Genomic DNA, 20,820 nt, shown 5'->3' on the forward strand with positions numbered 1-20,820 from the left:
ATGGAGTAGATGACGCTATTGAGTATAAAACGTATAAAGTATACACAGTGTTCTGTCTTTTGTTTGTTTGTTAGTACAAGTGGTGGAAATCACAACTCACCAATAAATTATTTACTATACAGTTCTTATAGTTAATAGCATCACTTGCATTGAATGGGTTTATTCCAAAATTGAATAATGTGTTCTGTTATAAAAGTTGTAGAAAGTCTAATATAGAAAGGCTCTAAAACATAACCAGAATATTATTGTACATATTTGAATAAGCAACAGAACAGGAGTGAGAGTAGGAATCAGGAAGAGAGAATTCTATAGACAAAGGCAGAGAGAGGAAAGCTGTGTGAGAAACTTTAGATTTACATTCCCTTCACAGATGGAATCCTTAAAAACTAAGGCCTGACTCTAGATGCTCTTGTCGGACTGAAAGGATCGGATGAAAACAGTAAAAGCAGCCACTCCTCCAACACACAGAGCCTTTGTAAGTTATGCTCTGGGCATAATGTAACTTGTAGAAGCTGTTTGCTAATTACCGCATTGAGAGTGCCACGAGACAGACCTACTGGCTTTAAATACAAAGCAAGATTGTTAGCTGTGTGTGTGTAGAGAGAGGGAGTGGGCATGGACAAAAGTGATCCTAATCCTGTGCATTTCAACTGCCTCCTCTAGCAAGAATCAGAGAAGCCAAATACACAAGCGTCCGCTAAAAAAGATGAAACGATGCAAACTTATTCCATGTTCAACTGTTCAAATTTCTGCTGAGAATCAGCACGCTAGCTCCCCTGTGGCTGATTTTCTACAATTGCAGAATTCCTGTGCTGTAGGAAGTCTAAGTCACCTGCACATGGCAGGCTTGTACCGGTTGTCACACACAGCAGGATCAGGTGGAACAGAAAGCTATGAGAGGGTGAAATGGGTGTGTGGATTTTTTTTTTTTTACAGAAAGCAAGCCATTGCTGAATCTTTTGTAGTTGGAGCTTGTTTTTGTTGGGGAGATACAGCTGATAAAGGAACGTACACTATATTGGTTTTGGGACACCTGTCTTTACTTGCACATGAATGTAATATGGAGTTGTCCCGCCCTTTGCAGCTATAACAGCTTCAACTCTTCTGGGAAGGCTTTCCACAAGGTTTAGGAGTGTGTTTATGGGAATTTTTTGACCATTTATCTAGAAGTGCATTTGTGAGGTCAGGCACTGATGTTGGACGAGAAGGCCTGGCTCACAGTCTCCGCTCTAATTCATCCCAAAAGTGTTGAGGTCAGGACTCACTGGTGTGCAGTCATGTTGGAATAGGAAGGGATCATCCCCAAACTGTTCCCACAAAGTTGGGAGCATGAAATTGCCCAAAATGTCTTGGTATGAAGCTGAAGCATTAAGAGTTCCTTTCACTGGAACTAAGGGGCCGAGCCCAAACCCCTGAAAAACAACACCTGAATTTGGGGTGTCCAAAAACGTTTGGCAATATAGTGTATTTGGAATAGATGTTTACATCCTACACTTAGTGCACTGGATGTCGAGTCATATGGGCCTGACATTTATTGATCATTCATCTTTAAGTTGACTTGTAGGTTGTATGTGACAGTGCTTCACTGTTTACACACTGACTTTTTAGTACAAATTACAGGAAGAAAATTACTGGGGCAAAAACAGTAAAATATCTCTTTTATTTCTTATGAGCAGCAAGTACAGTTTAAAAAACAAACTAAAACTGTCCATAAATAAAAATGTATAAGATAAGATATGAGCACCATTTTAATGTCTCATGGTTGGTGGTCTGCTTCCACAAAGCTTTCGGAAAAATCAGTAGGAGTCAGGGAAAGGAACCACTTGTTTACCGGCCACGTAAACCTCGACGATGTTCCGATCATCACCTACAACATCAACAAATAGACAGTTTAAGGTGCAAACTGTGATATAAACTCATCAAAACGTAAATATGTGACTGCATCTTATAAAACATTTAATAGAAGCTGATCACTTTGACTCATGGTTTGGCATTAATTCATTATATCGTATATCTAGCAATAAATATTGCTACTGATCATGTGTACGATGTGACATTGATTGGATGTTTAATAATTGCACCTAATTATGTTAGCGTTTTGAATCAGTTATTTTTACAGGATTCTATTTAGTTGTTTATTTAAATAAATAAATAAATAAATAAATAAATAATACACATATTACATAAATACTGTATAGATCATCAACAAGATTGTAAATGTCTCACCAAGATTTAGAAATTTCTCCAAAATAACCTAAAAACAAGCACAACAATAATGATCCCATTAGATGCCCACAGTTTCATTCATCATTTCAACAACAATATATTTACTCTACGTATACTACTTGGCTCTGTTCCTGGTTTTTCCTGTTTCCTCCACCTAAACTGTGTGAATCATAGTATCTAGCATGCTGAAAGTAAAATACTTTCTATAGAAATTAGTAAGCCCTGACATTGTTGTTTATACGCCATATTTATAAAGCCGGAACATGTAGCATATATAAAGAAAACTGGTCAAAAGCACTGTTTATGTCAAAACAGGTCAAACCTCAGGGTCATCTCCAGGAAACAAATCGACCGGGCTTCCAGGAACGCATAGGTTCACACGCAGGGCATCAAAGTCCTTTCCGACCGCAAAGTTTCCAATGCAATCATCCAATGAGAGCACTGCGTAAATAAGATCCAGCAATTACAGTTGGAAAATTGTGTCTGTAAAATATCACACTTATGGATTACTCTTTAACATCATTTGCATGTCATTTGCAAAATCACAATGTACAAGGGGGGAAAATGTAATGGATGGTTAAAGTTATTGGTTAATGTAATTCCTATGACAACCTCACAGGAGTTGAGTTTATGTAAAGATTTTGGGTACCCTCACTGCCTCCCAGCGTAGCCAAACGGAAGGCTTCCTTATAGCTGAGGGGCTGAAGCTGAGCGTCCTGCATGCACAAGGCTTTAGAGGTGTCCACAGCTCTGCGAATAGCATCCAGCATGGACGAGGAGTAACCGCCTGCGACATCTGCATGAAAGATGAAATGTCAGAATATGCCACCAAAGGCTTTTCATTTGTCCAATTCTTGTCTTAGTAAGTCTGGCAGCCATGATCTTTTGTTTATTGTCCCATTTAACCTCCTGGTTGAGTGAAGAAACATCTTCAGGATTAGAGTACCTGATGTCCTGATGGTCTCAGCTTTGTGACAGGAAACTGTATTTTTAATATTAATTTTACTTGAACTCCTTTGTCTACATTTTAACACGTCTACAGCTAGCTAGAGAGCAAGAAAATGTCAAATGTTTAAGTTGACCTTAAGTTGAAATTCTTAAATCAGTTCAGATTTTAACTGTTAATGGATAGCAAAACCCAGCGCTCACCTGTGCCCAAGCCTAACTTGACTTTGTGCTTTAGAACGTTCCTTACGTTAAGCATTCCACTGATCAATCTGAAAAGAGAGAGAGAGGGGGAATCAATGGATAAATAATCACAGTGTATTGTAGATGTTGCAACCTAATTAGTGACAAACGTATCAAAGAAATTTCAATAACTTTTACCCATGAACTTTTGTCATGAATGGAATGTACTACACTTTTAGAAATTATTTTTAAATTATTTTTATTATGCACTTTGAAACGTTTCACATCTCCATTTCATGTTGCCATATATTTCTGTTGTTATGTCAGTTAAGGTCATTTCAAATCAACTGATTAGAGACAGATTTAGCGACACAATATCAGAATTCCAGTGGGTCAAACGTTTACATACACCAAGTTGACTGTCCCATTAAACTGACTGGAACAATCCGAAATATAATGACTTCTAGAACCACAGAGACACTGCAGGAATGAGGCAGAAAGTAAATCTAAACAAACTTTGGTCTAAATGATTCACCTGAACCCCAAGATAACGTGAAAGGAACTGATGGAGTTGGAGGTACCAGGAAACAAATATGTACATCCACCTTTAAAAGAATAGACCACCTTAGACCACCTTAAAGGCTGCCATGGTACTTCAGATTCCTTAACCGATTTAACACTTGAAATGTCCGGCAACATGAAAAGTGTGGAGTTGTGAAAAATTTAACATCTTTAGACAATAGCACCTACGAGATGTTACTGTTGGGACAGTGAGATACTGCTGCTCCTCTTTCATGGAAGATCTTCAGCTCTTCATCAGTCAGGTAGCAACCATGAGCCATCACCGTCTGTCAATCATCACTGTTACTTTCATCATCACATGTCCACCGAAATGTTAAATTCATGTTTAGAAGCTTCCCAGTACATAACTTAGTTATAGTTGCACATGGATAAACTGAGGAAAGGGTTTCAGGTACATCAACCTTTTTATTTATCCAGCATCGTGTGTAACACTGGGTGACTGTACAAACAAATGACAACACCTGGTATTGATTACACACCACATTACCCAAAACCTTGCCCAGTTGGCAACAGAAAACTACAGTATACAGAACAGTCAGACTTCAGTGCCATCTAAATCTTGTACTAGAAGACTGTTTTGAAGACAGTGCATGGTTCGGTGATCAACCCGAGATTCCAAGTATTAACGAAGGAGGATGGCACAATGGTGCAGCAGGAAACATCTGTCACACAGCCTAGGGTTCAGTCCTGAGCTCGTGTTTTTTGTCTGTGCAGAGTTTCACATTTCTCCCCTGTCTGTCTGGATTTCCTCCAGGATCTCTAGTTTCTTTACATCTCCCAATAACATGCTGACAGGAAGACTGGTGATACTAAATGACACTGTTCCAGAAAGTTTACCTTTAAATGTTGCAGTGCAGCTTAGGCAGGTAGTGACTTGTCAGCACCTTTGACACGGTTCACCGGTTTTCATGAGTACTTATAAATATCTTTAATATCACATGAGCTTCATGAGGATGTTTTGGAGGAGCTGAATGTCTCAAATCTTTACATACCTTTATTGATAGACCACAAAAGATGTTCAACTCTGTGACATCTCACCTTGTCTGTGAGCAAGCCGTGCTTCACATAGACGTCTGTGTAGGATGTGCAGTCTGGAAAGAGCTCTTTTACAAACTGCACCTCATGTTTGTTCTCACTGATGTGGCTCTGGAAACGCAGAGGTGGAAAATTGTATCAAAATCACAGTTAAAATTTGGATATAAATAACATACACTATATTGCCAAAGGTTTTGGGACACCGTTCAATATTATTGAATTCAGGTGTTGTTTTTCAGGAGTTGGTCTTGGCCCCTTAGTTCCAGTGAATTCTTCTACCAAGACATTTTGGACAATTTCATGCTCCCAACTTTGTGGGAACAGTTTGAGGTTGACCACTTCCTGTTCCAACATGACTGTACACCAGTGCACAAAGCAAGGTCCATAAAGACATGGATGAGAGAGTTTGGTGTGGAGGAACTTGACTGGCCGGGTCCTGACCTCAACCTGATAGAACACCTTTGGGATGAATTAGAGACCTTTGGGAGCATGAAATTGTCCAAAATGTCTTGATATGCTAAAGCATTAAGAGTTCCATTCACTGAAACTAAGGGACCAACCCCTGAAAAACAACACCTGAATTCAATGATTTGGATGGGTGTCCCAAAACTTTTGGCAATATAGTGTATAAAGTAAATTAGGAGCAAATGGACTTTCAGAAACTGCCTGAATCTCCTGGGGTTTTTATGCACATTTGCAGTCTCTAGAATTTATACAGCATGGTGAGAAAAACAAAAAGTATCCAGTGAGCAGCAGTTCTATGGACGGAAATGCCAGACTTGGATGAGAATGACCGGAATGGTCAGAGCTGATATGAAGTCTGTAGTAACAATAAAAAAAAAAATCACACTTTTTACACAACCGTGGTGAGTAGAGAAGCATCTCAGAATTGCCAACACCTCGAATCTTGAGGTGGATGAGCTACAGCAGCAGGTTCCACTCTAAATTAGCCACTGATCGAGTATATTATATACCCTTTAATTTAAAAGTTATCAAGGAAAATACTTTATCCTTTCTTTTGCATTGTATGTATTTTGTGCTCTCATCATTTGTTTTGCTACCAGAGCTACCAGGATTAGCCTCTGGTCTTTCAGGTTATGAAGATTTACAGATTCTCATGCTTTTGTATCGCTGCACCTTGAGCTCTTTGAGTCTTTTATAAGTCACTTTAGATGCATATGTCACAAATAAATGTTCACCAGCAGGTTTTACTATCCTGAATGTTTGAGCATTGTGTTGTGATTTAAACAAGTGAATGACTAGACAACCTGGTGTCCATCAAAACATGGCTCTTCTGTATCCCCATCCACCTGAAGAGTAGTGGGCTCAGGACTCAATACATGTAAATGACTAAAGGTCCGAAATCAATGAGGAATCTTGCATTATAGCCTGAGAGCCAACTCCATCCTCCAAGCTGGTTCTCGGCCTCCAGAGAAAGCCGAAACCCCACAATCTGAGAGTGCCATAGACCTCATCCATGACAGCATTGCTGTGGCTATTAAATTGGACCAGTAGGACCTGACGACACAGTCACAAGTACAATCTCCATTTCCAGTGACAGTCCCAACCATTTAGAGTTCAGGGTCTTGTTAATTTCCAACTCTGCTGATTAGTTCCAAGAAGTTGAAAAGAAGTTTTGTTCTCTCTTGGACAAAACCACTGAAAGTAGAGACCCCACTGCCTAGAACAAAGTGTTCTTCTCTTTCTAAGTCATATGAAGGACAATAGATTTCATCTGAGTCCTTCACATTTGTTTAAGCTGATTAACTGTATTTTCTGTCAAATAGGCACAAGGCCAGTTCACGTCTGAGGGTTTGCCAGTGGTCACCCAGGAAACACACACCCTCCTCGGACACATTACGATGCTCACACTGAAATGGACAAAAACCAAACTGCATAATCAATCATCTTGATGTTAGCCTCACTGTGAATGCGAGCTACCCTGTTGCCCTGATGTGAGCAGTTGACTAAGTGTACTTCCTTCTATTCTATAGATCTATTCTATTTTATCAATCTATTCTATCTCACAGATCACTTACTTTTGGTGGACAGTGAAGGTAAAACTAAATCCAAGGTCCAAATTCACTGGCTATTCAGATGCTGTTAAATACATTCAATACTGTATGATTATATTAAAATATTGTTGGTGTCACAGGAGGACATTGTTATATCTTGGGCAGTTACAATGGTGTTGAATTGAAGAAAAAGAAGTAAATGATGCTTGAGCATAAAGGATAACAGTCATGGTTCATGGCTCTTAAGGACAAACTATTTTTCTCCATATTAATGACATATTAATGATCAAACCAGCATAGACATAGTGGAATGTAGTGCAGTTATACAATACAGTTTCTTGGACTTACAGAGAGTCTCAGATGGTTAGCAATCTGCACAATGACAATGGAGGAATTATCATGAAAGCTTTTTAGAGAAGGTGTTATTTTATGTAACCCTTGATAAATATTAATCAATTATATAACAGTTTTTTCGTGTGCAGCTAGCTCCTGTGAGTTTGCTATACCATGTGTACATGCCTTGATAAATCCACACCATGTTAAATCCAAACCAAAGTGTTGTTTGTATTTGATTTTAAGAGATTTACCTGAATGTGAAGATCATAGTTTTTGGCAATCTTTCCCAGATTGCTGAGCAGGGAGGAGGAACACGATATGGCAAAGCGTGGCGTCACTACAGGCTTTACGAGAGCATACTGCCACACACACACACACACACACACACACCCACACACACAATCAGTATGCATTGATAGATAGTATGCATGGATATCTAGTACACTGATTTGAATTGCTCAGCAGCAGTGACATTTTCACTGGCACAGTCCTGCACTGTTCTCTTGGCACTCGCTAACTTGTTGAAGATGACTCATTACTCATATCACTCTCTCTCACACCTCTGCCGGTTTTGGACAACGGACATCTCAAATGTGCATCTGTCTTTGAGACGTCACGTTTTACGTTTTTCCAACTCTACTGCCTTTTTCATAGATCTAAATACAGGTCACTGTTCTTGCTGGATTTGTCTCTGAAGTTTCAATTGATGCTTTTAAAGTCTACACGCTGCATGGCATTGTGGGATGCCGAGACAGCGTAGGAGGGGTCAAAAGCCACTTGTGAATGATAGGCGGAGTCTTGGAGAATTCTTGGTCATTTTAGGAAGAAAAGCACGCTTGTGTATGAACAAGGCTCTTTTTACATGCTGTGATTTGAAGACACCTGACTGTAGTAAAGGTGCTTCGAGTCTGTTTTGTTAGCTAAATGATGTTGTCATTGACTTAATGACCCTAAAGCTATGTGATTGAGTGCATACAGATTCTCTACATCCTGTTATGAAGATTGGACATTATGTCACCTTACATAATGCACGTCATGTGACGTACGATCAGGGGAATAAAGTGCAGGGTCCGTCAATAAAATTTAATCATTTACCTATTTGGCTGTAATGAAAACTGAAGAGCTTGTCAAGTACATTTTTAAAAAGTGGTTAACCATTAAGAAGCAGGAAGCAGGATGATGACAGCTGATTACTGTAACCGCTGCCGGTTTCTTGCTCGTTATGTCATTCTTATGGCTCTATTAGTGTGTATTTATTGCTTTGTAAGAGTAACTCAGCACTTTACCTTTTTCTTGAGTAGTTCATGGACAAAACTGTTAAAGAAAAAAAAAAAGGTACACTTAGAAGGAAAGCAATTCATGATCACCTGCTGGTCATGTTATAGACATTATAAACGTTTATCAGAACTTGACTTCGGAGACAAGAAATGCATACATCTACAATCAGAAATATCCTCCACATTCAGATTAAACAAACATTTGAGAGATTAGGTTTGAATGATGGTCTAAAGAGCATATCCTAAACCTGATCACCTGAAAACTTACCGATCCGTCTCGTCTTTGCATCCCTCTGTTAGTTCTTTATAGTCTGGGACCATGCTGTTACGGTCCATACACACCTTCCCTATGAGAGCCCTCTGCCCGAAGTCATCTGCAGGACAAGCGCCAAACAAATACCTTCAGAACAAAATATTTCTGGATACTTTAGCGTTAATTATTTCAAGCTGATGGTAACATTCGGCTTCATGTTCATTAGTAGCTCCTGGCTTTCATTTCATTTGCTGTTAACTGCTCGGTGTTCTAACCACCGTGATACCACATTCTTCCTTGCTTCATCTCTACATACAGAGAGCAGTGCAGCAGTGCTTTAATCCGTCCGACTCTCTCACATCCTCGTCTCTACACTCTGCTTAAACGAATCGGCGTCCAAAACTTTCGAGTAACTCAGTGAGACTGCTTTATGTAGCTGCATTGCATTCTGGGACTTCTGCCATCTCCACTACTTCTTCTCTGGATTAACATACCCGTTATTATAGTATGATGCCAAACGTTGCTGAAAAATGGTGAGAAAAAAAAAATATTTTTAGCACTTAACAGTGACACCTTGCAGTTTTTGCTTAGGTTTGAGATCATTTTAAATGTTGCTCCTATTAAACTGCTTGATCCAGTGTCCCAATGTGGCACCAACAAACAAATTTCACTGTGGACTTCTGCTGTAAGTCCAGGGACCTTATTATTTTTTTTTACCACTTGCTCAGGAGCGGATGAGCCAATACCCAATGCTGTGGTACATCTTATTGTAATGAGAAGAGAAGAATGAATCTGTCTGATTTTTTTATGCTGTGATGGAAACGCAGGAGGGTTTCGAGAGTCAGGCAGAACACTAGGGACTTTATGGGGCTCTAATGAAATGTTGCACAGCATTAAATGGAAATATTGTGGAAAACAGAACCAAGTCTTTGCATGTCCTTCCTTTATACAGGGGCTTCTAACTGAGTGACAAATTCTATTATTTGAAGGCAAGATCTCATTTTGTCAGTCTTCTTACATGTTTACACACGAGTAGGATACCAGTAATTTTTTTTGGAAATAACAAGGGTTTTTTTATTGTTTTTATTTTTTTTCCAGCTGGATAAATAAAGCCCAGGGTTTATAAGTAGTAAGTGAGGTGTAGATTTTAGTCGTAACATGAACCATTATCTTTCTGCAAAAATCAAAAATCTGTTTCCTTCATAACATCTGAAACACAAGTGCAAGTCACGAGCTTGGTGTTGTCTTGCACAACAATCCATTCAAACAAGCTTGTATACCCTTACTCAGTGCTGGGGAGTAACTAGTTACATGTAACGGCGTTACGTAACTTAATTACAAAATAAATGTAACAGTAACTCGTTACAGTTACTTAGAAAAATATGTAATTAAATTACAGTTACTTGAAAATGTTAAAGATTGCAAATAGAGTTACATCTGCATATTTTCTTTAAAAAAAAAACTAGTATATGTTGAATAAATATTAATTTGTTGTTAGAGTTTGTTAAAGCGGTGCTATTCTGATGATTTTGATTGGTTCTCTGGTTTGAATTTGCGGCGCGTCTGCCAATTACGTTAATCCACATTGCCTCGGAAAGCTTTAGGCCACTACACTGTCTGAGAGTTACCACCATGGTGAGTGATAAAAATGCATTTCAGTGCTGGAAATTAAAAAATAATTTCATCCTAAAATCCAATAAGGGGCAAATATAACAGTTCAGTGGGAAATTAGTTTGCCGGCTGTTAAAATGCTTTCAGCATCAAAGCCTTCAATGTTGAACCTGAGGAAGCATCTGCAGGTATGGAACCTAGCCTTTCTTTATTTTAGAATATATTTACAATGTAAAATTATTGTGAGTGTACAGAAATAAAAACAGGACAAGTGTGTGTGTGTGTGTGTGTGTGTGAGTGTGTGTGTGTGTGATCAGGAAGACTCATATTTGGCTTGTTCAGTACTCAAATGTTATACACATCTATGCAATACAGTGGAATGCTGCATTAAGTTTACCATCCTACCCTGTTAGTCAAACATTTATTCTATTTTATTTTATTTTATTATTTATTTATTATTTATTTTTATTATTATACCCTCATTGGGGGCTGAGCCCCCCTTAAATGAAAATCCTAAAATCGTCCCTGCTGCTAGCTACCTTTACCAGGCACACTTCTATTGATGAACCCTTTGACAGAAAATATATAGCTCACACTTTTCCTCCTTGTAAATGTGTTGGTAAAGTCAGATCTAATATAACTTAGTTATTTTAGCACTGTAGCGTACATTATGATGACTCTTTTCAGATTATGTTTTTTTTCCAAGGCATTGTTACTTGCCAGTGTGTCCTGTCATAGCTATGCAGTAAAAAACTATATTAAAGAATTTTTGTTCTGAAGTCTGGTTTTGTGGCTGTGCTTAAAATTAAATCAATATAATCTTAATTCAAGTGATGAAAAGATTTAAAATTCTGACAGTAAACAGAGTTGAGTTCTACTGTAAGGTTAACCCTGCCTGGGATAAATGTTTGGAAATGATTTCATTGAAAATGTCCGTTAGACACTTAAAAGTAATCACATGTAATCAGTTACTTTACTTTTATAAAGTAATTGAAAAGTTACACTACTTAGTACATTTTAGACAGTGTAACTTGTAATCTGTAACCTATTACATTTCCAAAGTAACCTACCCAACACTGCTCTTACTTAACAGTCAAACTCCAAAGGTTGAAAAGTTATAGTGTGTATGTGTACTGGAGCTACCTGCAATTCGCCCAAGCAGCAGCGAGGCGTCTGTATGTATAGTAGCGAAATAGCATGCGGTCGTGGTGCCATTGCTTAACGTTCTTCTCTGTAAGCAAATAAAACAAAATAAAAACACGGCTGGTGCAGGAATACTCTGATCTGATGTCATTTGTGAGCCGCACACAAAACACATAAATTCATCTGCAATACATAGATAAAAAGTCACTACAAGATACAAGTAAACATTTAACAAACATACAGCTACATTAGTTAAATATAAGTTCAGAACAGATAATTAGATAGGACTTCTGTCAGGAATCGACTATGAGGATTCTAATTAATCACTGCAACCCCAACCCTTTTGATCAATTCTTTATATGTGTGGTTATAACAGAAGTTGGGAATTATTGGGAATTTGATAACCGATGACTTAGTTGTTATAGTTTATATTAACATGCTTATTTCTGTTGTAACAACTTGCACAGGGTGGACATTTTGGATGGTCCACATCAACAGATTTAATTGTAGGCATGGTGGCTTAGTGGCTTAGCATGCTTGCCCGCAGTGCCGAGATTCCCGGGGGTTCCTGGGGGTTCGATTCCGACCTCTTAACTGTGTGTGTGGAGTTTGCATGTGTCAGGGGTTTCCTCTGGGTACTCTGGTTTCCTCCCCCAAACCAAAGACAGGCTGATTGACGTCTCTAAATTGTCTGGAGTATGTCAGATGGTGTCTGTGTGTGTAGAATTTCCAGGGTATACCCTGCCTTGTGCCCCCAGACTCCTGGGAAAGGCTTCAAGTTCCTTATGGATGGATTCATGGATGTTGATATGGTCAAGCAGCACTTTGTAATGTAAAACCCGAGACTCCAACACAAAAAGTACACATTTGTGTGTAAGTGTATTATTATCTTTCAGGGAAGGAAAATGCTTTACATCTGGTGTAATGTAAGGGATAACAGGAACTTGCTTCATGGCTTTGTTCCACAACATTAAATGTAACTATAAATGAATAATGAGTGTGATGTGTTGTTTGTTAATGAACATATAATTGTTGGCAGATTGTTGAGGAATTTCAGTTATGTAAAGACAATGAACTTGATTGCATAATAACAGGAAAAACCGCACCATTCAACACCACCTCATGATTATGTCTGATTACTTTGTGGTGTATTGCTTAATTATCGCCCTGTTTACGACTCACCACGACTTTGGTATAGGCATCCTTGGCGAAGTCCAGGTCCTCGTAGCACAACTCCACAGGGAACGTGTATGTTTTGAGCCAATCCAAGAGCGGCAAGTCCAGGTGTGTACCCGAGAAAATGTACTGCGAAGCATGAATGTGTGTGTCCACCATTCCCGGGATGAAAAACTCACTGCAGAGGAGCAGGAACATCATCAATCACACGTTATCAAGGGTGGTAACAAGGGCAAATGTACTGTTCATTTGTCCATATATCCATTTGTCATTCTGGACATGTTAAAGAGCATCTTTAAGGAAGTTACTCACTGAGACCCGAGCTGTTCAATATCTGACGTGTCAAAGCCCCATTGGTGCGAGAGACTTTCCACATTCTGACCTTCCTCAAAAAAGGCGATCTGGAAACAAACAACATTTAACAATTTCAGAGCAGCAGTACAAAAGAAAATATGAAGCTAACTTCAAATCTGCGTAGATGTTCAGGTGAGCCTCGCACGCACATGTGACCCCGCCCTCTTGTGGCATATTTGCTGAATTGGGATCATTTGTTTCAATATTACACCTCCTGATCGTCGCTCAAGGTCTTCCTGATCTTTATCCAAAAACCCATTTTCATGCCACAGCTTTAGTTCTAGATAATAACCCCGCTTAACAAAACAGCTTTTGCTTGAGACATGTTCAAATAAAAAAATTCTATTTTAATTATTATATAATAAAATTCCTCAGAGGCAAAACAACAGGCTATTGTAACATATCTTAATAGAACTGCGTAGATGATTTTATAATCATCTTTTTCCGATAATGATTTTCATTTTAAGTTCAAAATCCCAAAGTACTTTACTTATAAAAGATTAGATTAGATTAGCTCACCCAGGAAATGACTATAAACCTTTAAACCTATGAACATTTTTATGACACCAGTGTTTAAACAGCTGAGAACTAAAAATAGGGGAACGTACATGTTTTTATGTTTTTATTTTAAAACATTTTGAGCCAATAGATAAAGTGCTCAAGATGGGGTATACTGCTTCAGGAAATCAGTAAGGTCAGCTACAGCTAAACTTCAGATCTTATTATCACATGCAGGCTAATTAGTAGTCAGGGCAGAAAGTGTGTGCTAGTAAGCAGCCAGTGTAACTTGTATAAGACTAAGGTGATGAACTCTGATATTTTACTTTCTGAATTCACTGTATAGCATGGCAAAGAGACAGCAACATATTCTCATCTTATCTCATCTCATCTAACCTTGACTGCTCCAGACGATTATGTACATAGATACAAATTTATTTAAAAGATGTTATAGACATACGGTTGCAGACGCTGTCTCGAGCACTGCAGTCTGGCCCACATTCTTAATGGCATTGTTGTGACCAGTCCAGCAACAAATTTCTGTCACTTCTACATATCCACTACACTCACTGATAAACCAAGCACCTAGGGTTATTCATTAGTCCTTAAGTATACCTTTGGGTTTCTTGGAAAAAAAAAAATCATCAACTTGCTACCTAACAACAGCTATTCCCTTGGACGTTCATCTCACCATCTTGGCCCCAGGATAGAGATAATCTGAGATATAAAGGATATTTACAAAGATGCATCTTTACGTAAAGACTGAGATGAGTGAGTGTACCGGGTAAGCATAGTTCACAGAGGTGTGGTGGTGTATCGTAATAATAGTACGTGAGCAGGCTTTGTTTCTAATTTGGATGCTGTGAACATGCGGTCTCTTATATCACATCAAACACCACCACACCTTTCTGAAATATGCTTAACCTTATGTACTGCTGCTCTCTGGATAACAATTAAACAGATTTTCTTTGCTTTATATATTAAAGCCTTTGTGTCCCATATAAGTAATAGAGAGACTCGAATAGCAGGTGGGAAATTGGCGACTTTTTCGGAAGAAAATGAAATAGATAGATAGATAGATAGATAGATAGATAGATAGATAGATAGATAGATAGATAGATAGATAGATAGATAGATAGATAGATAGATAGATCTAGATCTATCTAGATCTTTGCACTCTTCCAGGAAAGCTCTCAAGTCAACACTGTACATTCAACATTGTTTAACATTTAATACCATTTTAACATTATTCTACACTTAATTTAGAACTAGATTAGTGCCTTTATTTCTATTTACAGTGAGTTTTAATCCAGTTCTCGACATGAACACTGCTGGTAAATATCTACACGTACACTTTGCTTTTCCTGACTTGAGCATTTATTAGCAAATTCTGATCAACTCACCTTGCCCTGCTCGTTCACCCCCAGCACGAAGTCGGTGAGCACGCGCAGCGCCGAGTCCCGTGTGGAGTGCGCGAACGTGCCCCGGTAAACGCGCGCGACGCCTACGCTGCTCATGGCGTTCACAAGCTCCAAACGTTCAAGGCGCCGCGTTTCCCTGCCTTTTATACAGCCTGTGGACCTCTGGCGCGTGCTCCACCCTTCAACTTGGCGACATCAAAGAGACACATAGCAGATGATCAGATGAAAAAGAGACAGAGAGAGAGAGAGAGAGAGAGAGAGAGAGAGAATAAAGAGTAGAAGATGAGAAGAAGATGATGATGATGATGATGATGATGATGATGATGAAAGACGCTTATTGTTCTTCTTCTTCTTCTTCTTCTTCTTCTTCTTCTTCTTCTTTTAGATGAAGACAAAAAAAATACCAGATATTTAATTTTTCTTCTTCTTTTTCAGCTGTTCAGTTTGGGTGCCCAGGTTTCCTGTTTCTGGCTAAATGGAGAGGAACCTGATGTGGTCTTCAGCTGTTTTAACTCATCCACATTAAGATTCAATACTTTGCGTGTTTTGAGTTTGAGTTTGATTATATATTTGATTATATCTTGTCTTGCAGCCGGAAGCAAGATAAACAAGGTGTTTCCACCCACAGCACAGTCGCTCATTCAGTGTTTTTTGTTTTTCGCACCATTCTGTCTAAACTCCAGAGACAGTTGTCTGTAAAAATCCCTCTAGATCTTTTTTTGTAAACTTTTTTTTAACTTATTTATTTATTTATTTATTTATTTATTTATTTTGTTATCTCAGATATCATCTTAATATTTACGATGGAACATTTATGATTCCATTAATTAATAATTACATTCTATTTTTTTATTTTAATATTTATTTATTTATTTATTTATTTATTTATTTATTTATTTATTTATGCCCTGAAACAGAAAAATTGCACAAAAGGAAATCCACTTACATTATAGTGATCATGCCACTTGGCACTCATGCCATTTCCTCTGGACACCAGCATGGCTTGTGATCAGGAATAAAAGTCAGGGCTTTTTTTTACTTCCTCTTTCATGATCATAAAGAAGAACACAAGGCTACGTTTTTCCTCACTGGTATCCTGGTTAAACATGTCATAAACAATTGTTTAACGATGAATGTTTCCCATGTGATACATCAAATTCAGAGATAATGAACAGATTTCAATTCAATTGATTTGTATAGCGCTTTAAACAATGGATATTGTCTCAAAGCAGCTTTACAGAAGTATAGAACTAGTGGGAAAAAAAAAGTATACATAACGCTTAAAGTTAATGTACATTTTAAAGTATTTTTTCCCTATTTTATCCCTCAAATCAACACAGGTGTGAGCTGAGCATGTGATGATGATGATGATGATGCAGATTGTCAGTGCAATGCTTAACTGAAGACTGCAAACTTTTCTTATGTAACACTTTTTACCAGCAAGCTGGTGTTCTTTTATGCTTGCAGAAAGGAAATGGACTCATGGGGCATTTTCAATCAGTTTAAAGAAGTGAATGATGTTCTGGCTGTGAGTCTGATATAAAGTGAGTCAGGACTCACACAGAATTTTAATGGCTGAAGATCATATTTGAGCGATTTTTGTTTTTTTGGAAGTTTGCTACGAATATGTTCCCCTAGTACTCTGGGAGTGGGACATGTCAAAGACATTCAGTGCTGAGCATGGACAACTCTGTTCACTATAATAACCGATGACGGCAAGAAATAAAACCCTTGAGAGTGTGCTGTTAAAGGAAAATTATTAAGTTATGTGGCCCTGAGGTGGATTATTTTCCATATAAGAGCAAGTATTTCATATCTCTTGTACTACAGCAATCTGGCAAGATAGTTTTTCAATACTACACATTTCACATACACAGTTATGGTTCTTGTTGCCAAAGTTCGTTTTTATTCAACACTAATCAGCAAGGTTATCACATGGTATGAGGGTTCATTACTATATCAATAATTATACAATTTTTAGTACTTGGGGTCAACAGTCCAGAGTAATGGAGAGTGTGGGAAAGAGGTAAAGAATCGAGTGCAGGCAGGTTGGAATGGGTGGAGAAAGGTGTCTGTGTGAGAGAAAAATATCAGCGAGAATCAAGGGGAAGGTTTACAAGACAGTGGTGAGACCAGCCATGCTGTATGGTTTAGAGACAGTGTCACTGAGACAGAGACAGGAGTCAGAGCTGGAGGTAGCAGATGTTGAGGTTCTCTTTGGGAGTGACACAGTTGGACAGGATTAGGAACGAGTACATCAGAGGGACAGCTCATGTTGGACGTTTGGGGGACAAAGTTAGAGAGGCCAGGTTAAGATGGTTTGGACATGTCCAGAGGAGGGAGAGTGAGTATATTGGTAGGAGAATGTTGGACATGGAGCTGCCAGGAAGAAGGCAAAGAGGAGGTATATGGATGTAATAAATGAAGATATGAAGCCACTGGGTATAAGTGTTGAGGATGCAGAAGATAGGGATAGGTGGAGAGAGATGATTCACTGTGGTTGTTGTTTTTATCCATTTACTATTACTCTATAGCGTGTCTGCTGTACATGTCTCTGCGATTGTTTTATTATAGAAATTACACCGTATTACAGTCAGTGCATTGGAGTCAGATCTACTGTTCTAGAAATTTCTGACCAATCAGAGTTGAGAATCTGACATCACCAAGCAAAATAAATAATACTAATGTGTTTGTGAATGGGATTCAAAGTCCCACAGGCCGTGTGGTCATGGAGATCCCTTACAAAGCCTTACTTCCAGTTCAGGCCAAACTCCATAGGGGAGCAGAACCGTCAAATCCCAAAACAACATTTTTTCCTTGGTTGTAAATGTTACATCATGATTTGCAGTAGATCTGCACACCGTGATATGGTGTATTCATTCACTACACCAGGATATTTATTCAGTTGCCTGAATTCATTTAAGATTCATTCCAGACTCCAAACCTTTGCGCTTTTTAACAAGTTAAAATGGAACTGCAAAAATGTCTCTTGACACTGCACTGAGAAGGGAAGAGATAAATGTTTCTAAGAGCGTTCTGCTTTCTCACATCATGTCCTAGTACATCAGGCTAAATTTGTTACCTCTGGACTCAAGGTTTTAGGCATAAAATAATAACGCCAGCAAGCTTATTTTATTCATGTTAAATGGTCATAAGGGTCATTAACAACTGTGGCAGGAAAACATCTTTAACTAAACATAAAAATAAGAATCGAAAATTCAACAACGGAAATTGATCATTAGGAAAATACACTAACACTTTTGGATTTTGGAAGTGGAATATCCACTAACAAAGACACGACTGAAGAGTCTTTTGGGACGCCCTGTTTTTTTTTTTTTCTTATATTAACAAAGTGTCTCTTAGTTTTCTGTTGGTGTTGTTACCCAAATAGAAAGCAGTAGTCGTTTGTTGGTCAAAGAAGAATACTGCAAAACCAAATAATAGTAACTTGTCGATGCATGAAACTGTGACCTCTTGTGGGTTGTGCAGTCATGGAGATCTGCAGTAAAGCCAAACAGAACAAATAAAACAAGTACTGTCGTGAATGGTGGAGTGAATGAAGCAGGCGTAGGTTCAGCTTTTATTATACCACCTTAGGCTGCGTTCAACAATATGGCGGTTTTATCACGGCACTTTATGCAAGGCGCTAGTTGCTGTATCCATGTATACGCAGGGAGGGAAAGGGAAAAAGGAAGTTGGTAAATTTATTAGTCAGGCCACCAAGTGGAATCTTCTAGACTGGTGATGAGGCTTATATATGGTAACTAATGCAACTAAAGCTCCATCTATTTTTAGCTCTCCGGTTTCCGAGCAAAACACTCAGGAGGGTTTGACCATCCACTGACATAGTACAGTAAGTAACCTGACAGGGTTTTTTTCGTGTGTGTGTGTGTGTGTATGCGTGTGTATGCGTGTGTGTGTGTATGCATGTGTTTGCTCAGGGGCCATATTTTTACATCTGTCTGTCTGTCTGTCTATCTATCTGTCTGTCTGTCTATCTATCTATCTATCTATCTATCTATCTATCTATCTATCTATCTATCTATCTATCTATCTATCTATCTATCTATCTATCTATCTATCTATCCATTGTCAAGTTTGTTTTGACAAAATTTACCTATCTAGTTCTTCTTCTTCTTCTTCTTCTTATTATTATTATTCTTATTATTATTATTATTATTATTATTATTCCTTTCTGAAGAACTTTACTAGGATAGAAATTGGCCGTAACAGAGAAGCCATGGAGCAAATAACATCCATCTGCGGACAGAAAGCCACCACAGAAAGTAATTACATGTGCCTCCACTGCTAGGAGTTTATAAGAGTTTTTAAGAATAATCCTCTGCTTCTACTTTTGCCATTTCAAGTAGTTTTTCACAGAAACAAAAACTTTGCCACAAAAAATTTGGAAGAAGCCAAAACCAAGCGTTTTTGGCTACAAAAATTACAAAAAACTTGAACTGAGTTCTGCAGAAACATGAGAGGTACCATATATCTACATGCTGCATCGGACCCCAGAGCTGGATTTTACACTCCGGACTTTTTTATTTAAACAATAATGAGCTACTTTTTTTAAAATTCATCAGCAAACAAGGACATGCTAAATTTGAAAGTTAATGATGATCCAGTGATTTGTATTGAGATCATTTTCCTGACTGAATGAAATTTTCACTCTGTGGCATTAGTTTGTTGTTGTTGTTCTTGTCTTCAGGAAAGTATTCCTAATTTAAACATTTTCTGCTTTAATGCATATAAACCACTATTTGTTACTATTATTACTATTCTTCTGAGTTAATACTCTGATTTGATAATTTTTATTATTATTTTTTCATAATCAAATTTTATAAGATGATTATAAGATGATTAGATTTAATAAATTTACACAAAATCCTATTTATTTATTCATTTATTATTTTTCAAATGACATTCATATGCCCACTTTTTAAGAGCTACAATGAGAGTTGTTAAGAGACTCTTCAGGGTTTCCAGAAAGAGAAGTGCAGAAGAAAACGACTTTTGAGTCAGTGTGGGAAAGCGGATAGAGATTATTGTGAATAAAATGAAGGGCTTGTCATCAGACATGGAGCTTCTTGATGTAGAGGTCACTGGCGTGGTGTTAGGAGCTGGTGTGGCAGTCAAAGATAAAGGATTTTGTGAGAATTTTAATCTGCTATTGTTGTCAGAAAATATGATTCATATGAATTCTTTAATCCATCCTGAGACGTTTACAAATCATCTTCCAACCTTATATAAATATCTCGAGCTGATTCTGGCTCTTAAATTAGACGCACTTTGATCACCTTTGCACAAGATAAAGATTTTAAAAGCAAACATTACCCATGGACCTACTCTCTGTAAAGCCTGATAAAAAGTCTTTTCCTTAAGCATCAGAAGAGCAACCCTGTAGCAGCATATCAGAGACAATACAAATAACCAAGCTTTACAACCATGATGAGCAGAAAAGCATCTCAAAACATGAAACATGAGGTGGATGAGATACAAAAGCAGAACTAGTTACAATTTATCAGGTAATGAACTCCATCATCCCAAACTCTGTGTATATATTTATTGCTCCATGTGTAAACATTTAAATCTGCTCTAACTAGACAAATGAACCCATTCCTTATACCACAGCGCTGTCGATATTCTTCATTCTCATTGGTCCGAAAGTGTTGATGAATTTTTTTTTTTATACCCTCATCCTTACACTTGGATGTCAGTAGCTCCAAATAAGCAGATTTTTTTTTATTTATTTAAAGGACAGT

General features: G+C 38.0%; 1 protein-coding gene across 2 annotated transcripts; it reads right to left on the bottom strand.

The window, feature by feature from the left end:
- Positions 1-1,641: 1,641 nt before the first annotated feature.
- On the bottom strand, positions 1,642-15,198 carry gda (guanine deaminase). 2 transcript variants are annotated; one of them, XM_058374824.1, is made up of 14 exons: positions 15,038-15,198; positions 13,095-13,183; positions 12,789-12,960; positions 11,607-11,694; positions 8,868-8,973; positions 8,609-8,636; positions 7,574-7,681; positions 4,975-5,082; positions 4,105-4,202; positions 3,376-3,443; positions 2,876-3,022; positions 2,549-2,667; positions 2,227-2,254; positions 1,642-1,867 (listed from the first exon to the last, which is right to left on the bottom strand). In XM_058374824.1, the coding sequence occupies exons 1-14, from the start codon at positions 15,149-15,151 to the stop codon at positions 1,797-1,799; spliced, it is 1,344 nt and encodes a 447-aa protein (XP_058230807.1). In that variant the 5' UTR covers positions 15,152-15,198; the 3' UTR covers positions 1,642-1,796. The 2 variants fall into 2 exon arrangements, with proteins under 2 accessions (XP_058230807.1, XP_058230806.1); XM_058374823.1 differs by lacking the exon at positions 2,227-2,254.
- Between the last annotated feature and the right edge of the window lie 5,622 nt (positions 15,199-20,820).

This window comes from Hemibagrus wyckioides, linkage group LG22, assembly GCF_019097595.1.
Source record: "Hemibagrus wyckioides isolate EC202008001 linkage group LG22, SWU_Hwy_1.0, whole genome shotgun sequence".
NCBI lineage: Eukaryota > Metazoa > Chordata > Actinopteri > Siluriformes > Bagridae > Hemibagrus > Hemibagrus wyckioides.

Bases quoted from the DNA above. Each gene is read 5' to 3' on its own strand.
- gda (XM_058374823.1), bottom strand. From the start codon at position 15,151: ATGAGCAGCGTAGGCGTCGCGCGCGTTTACCGGGGCACGTTCGCGCAC. The intron at 11,695-12,788 runs GTGAGTCGTAAA...ATTTGCTTACAG, and splicing joins ATGCCTATACCAAAGTCGTG to AGAAGAACGTTAAGCAATGG. The intron at 8,637-8,867 runs GTAAGTTTTCAG...TTTCTTTAACAG, and splicing joins TGCAAAGACGAGACGGATCG to TTTTGTCCATGAACTACTCA.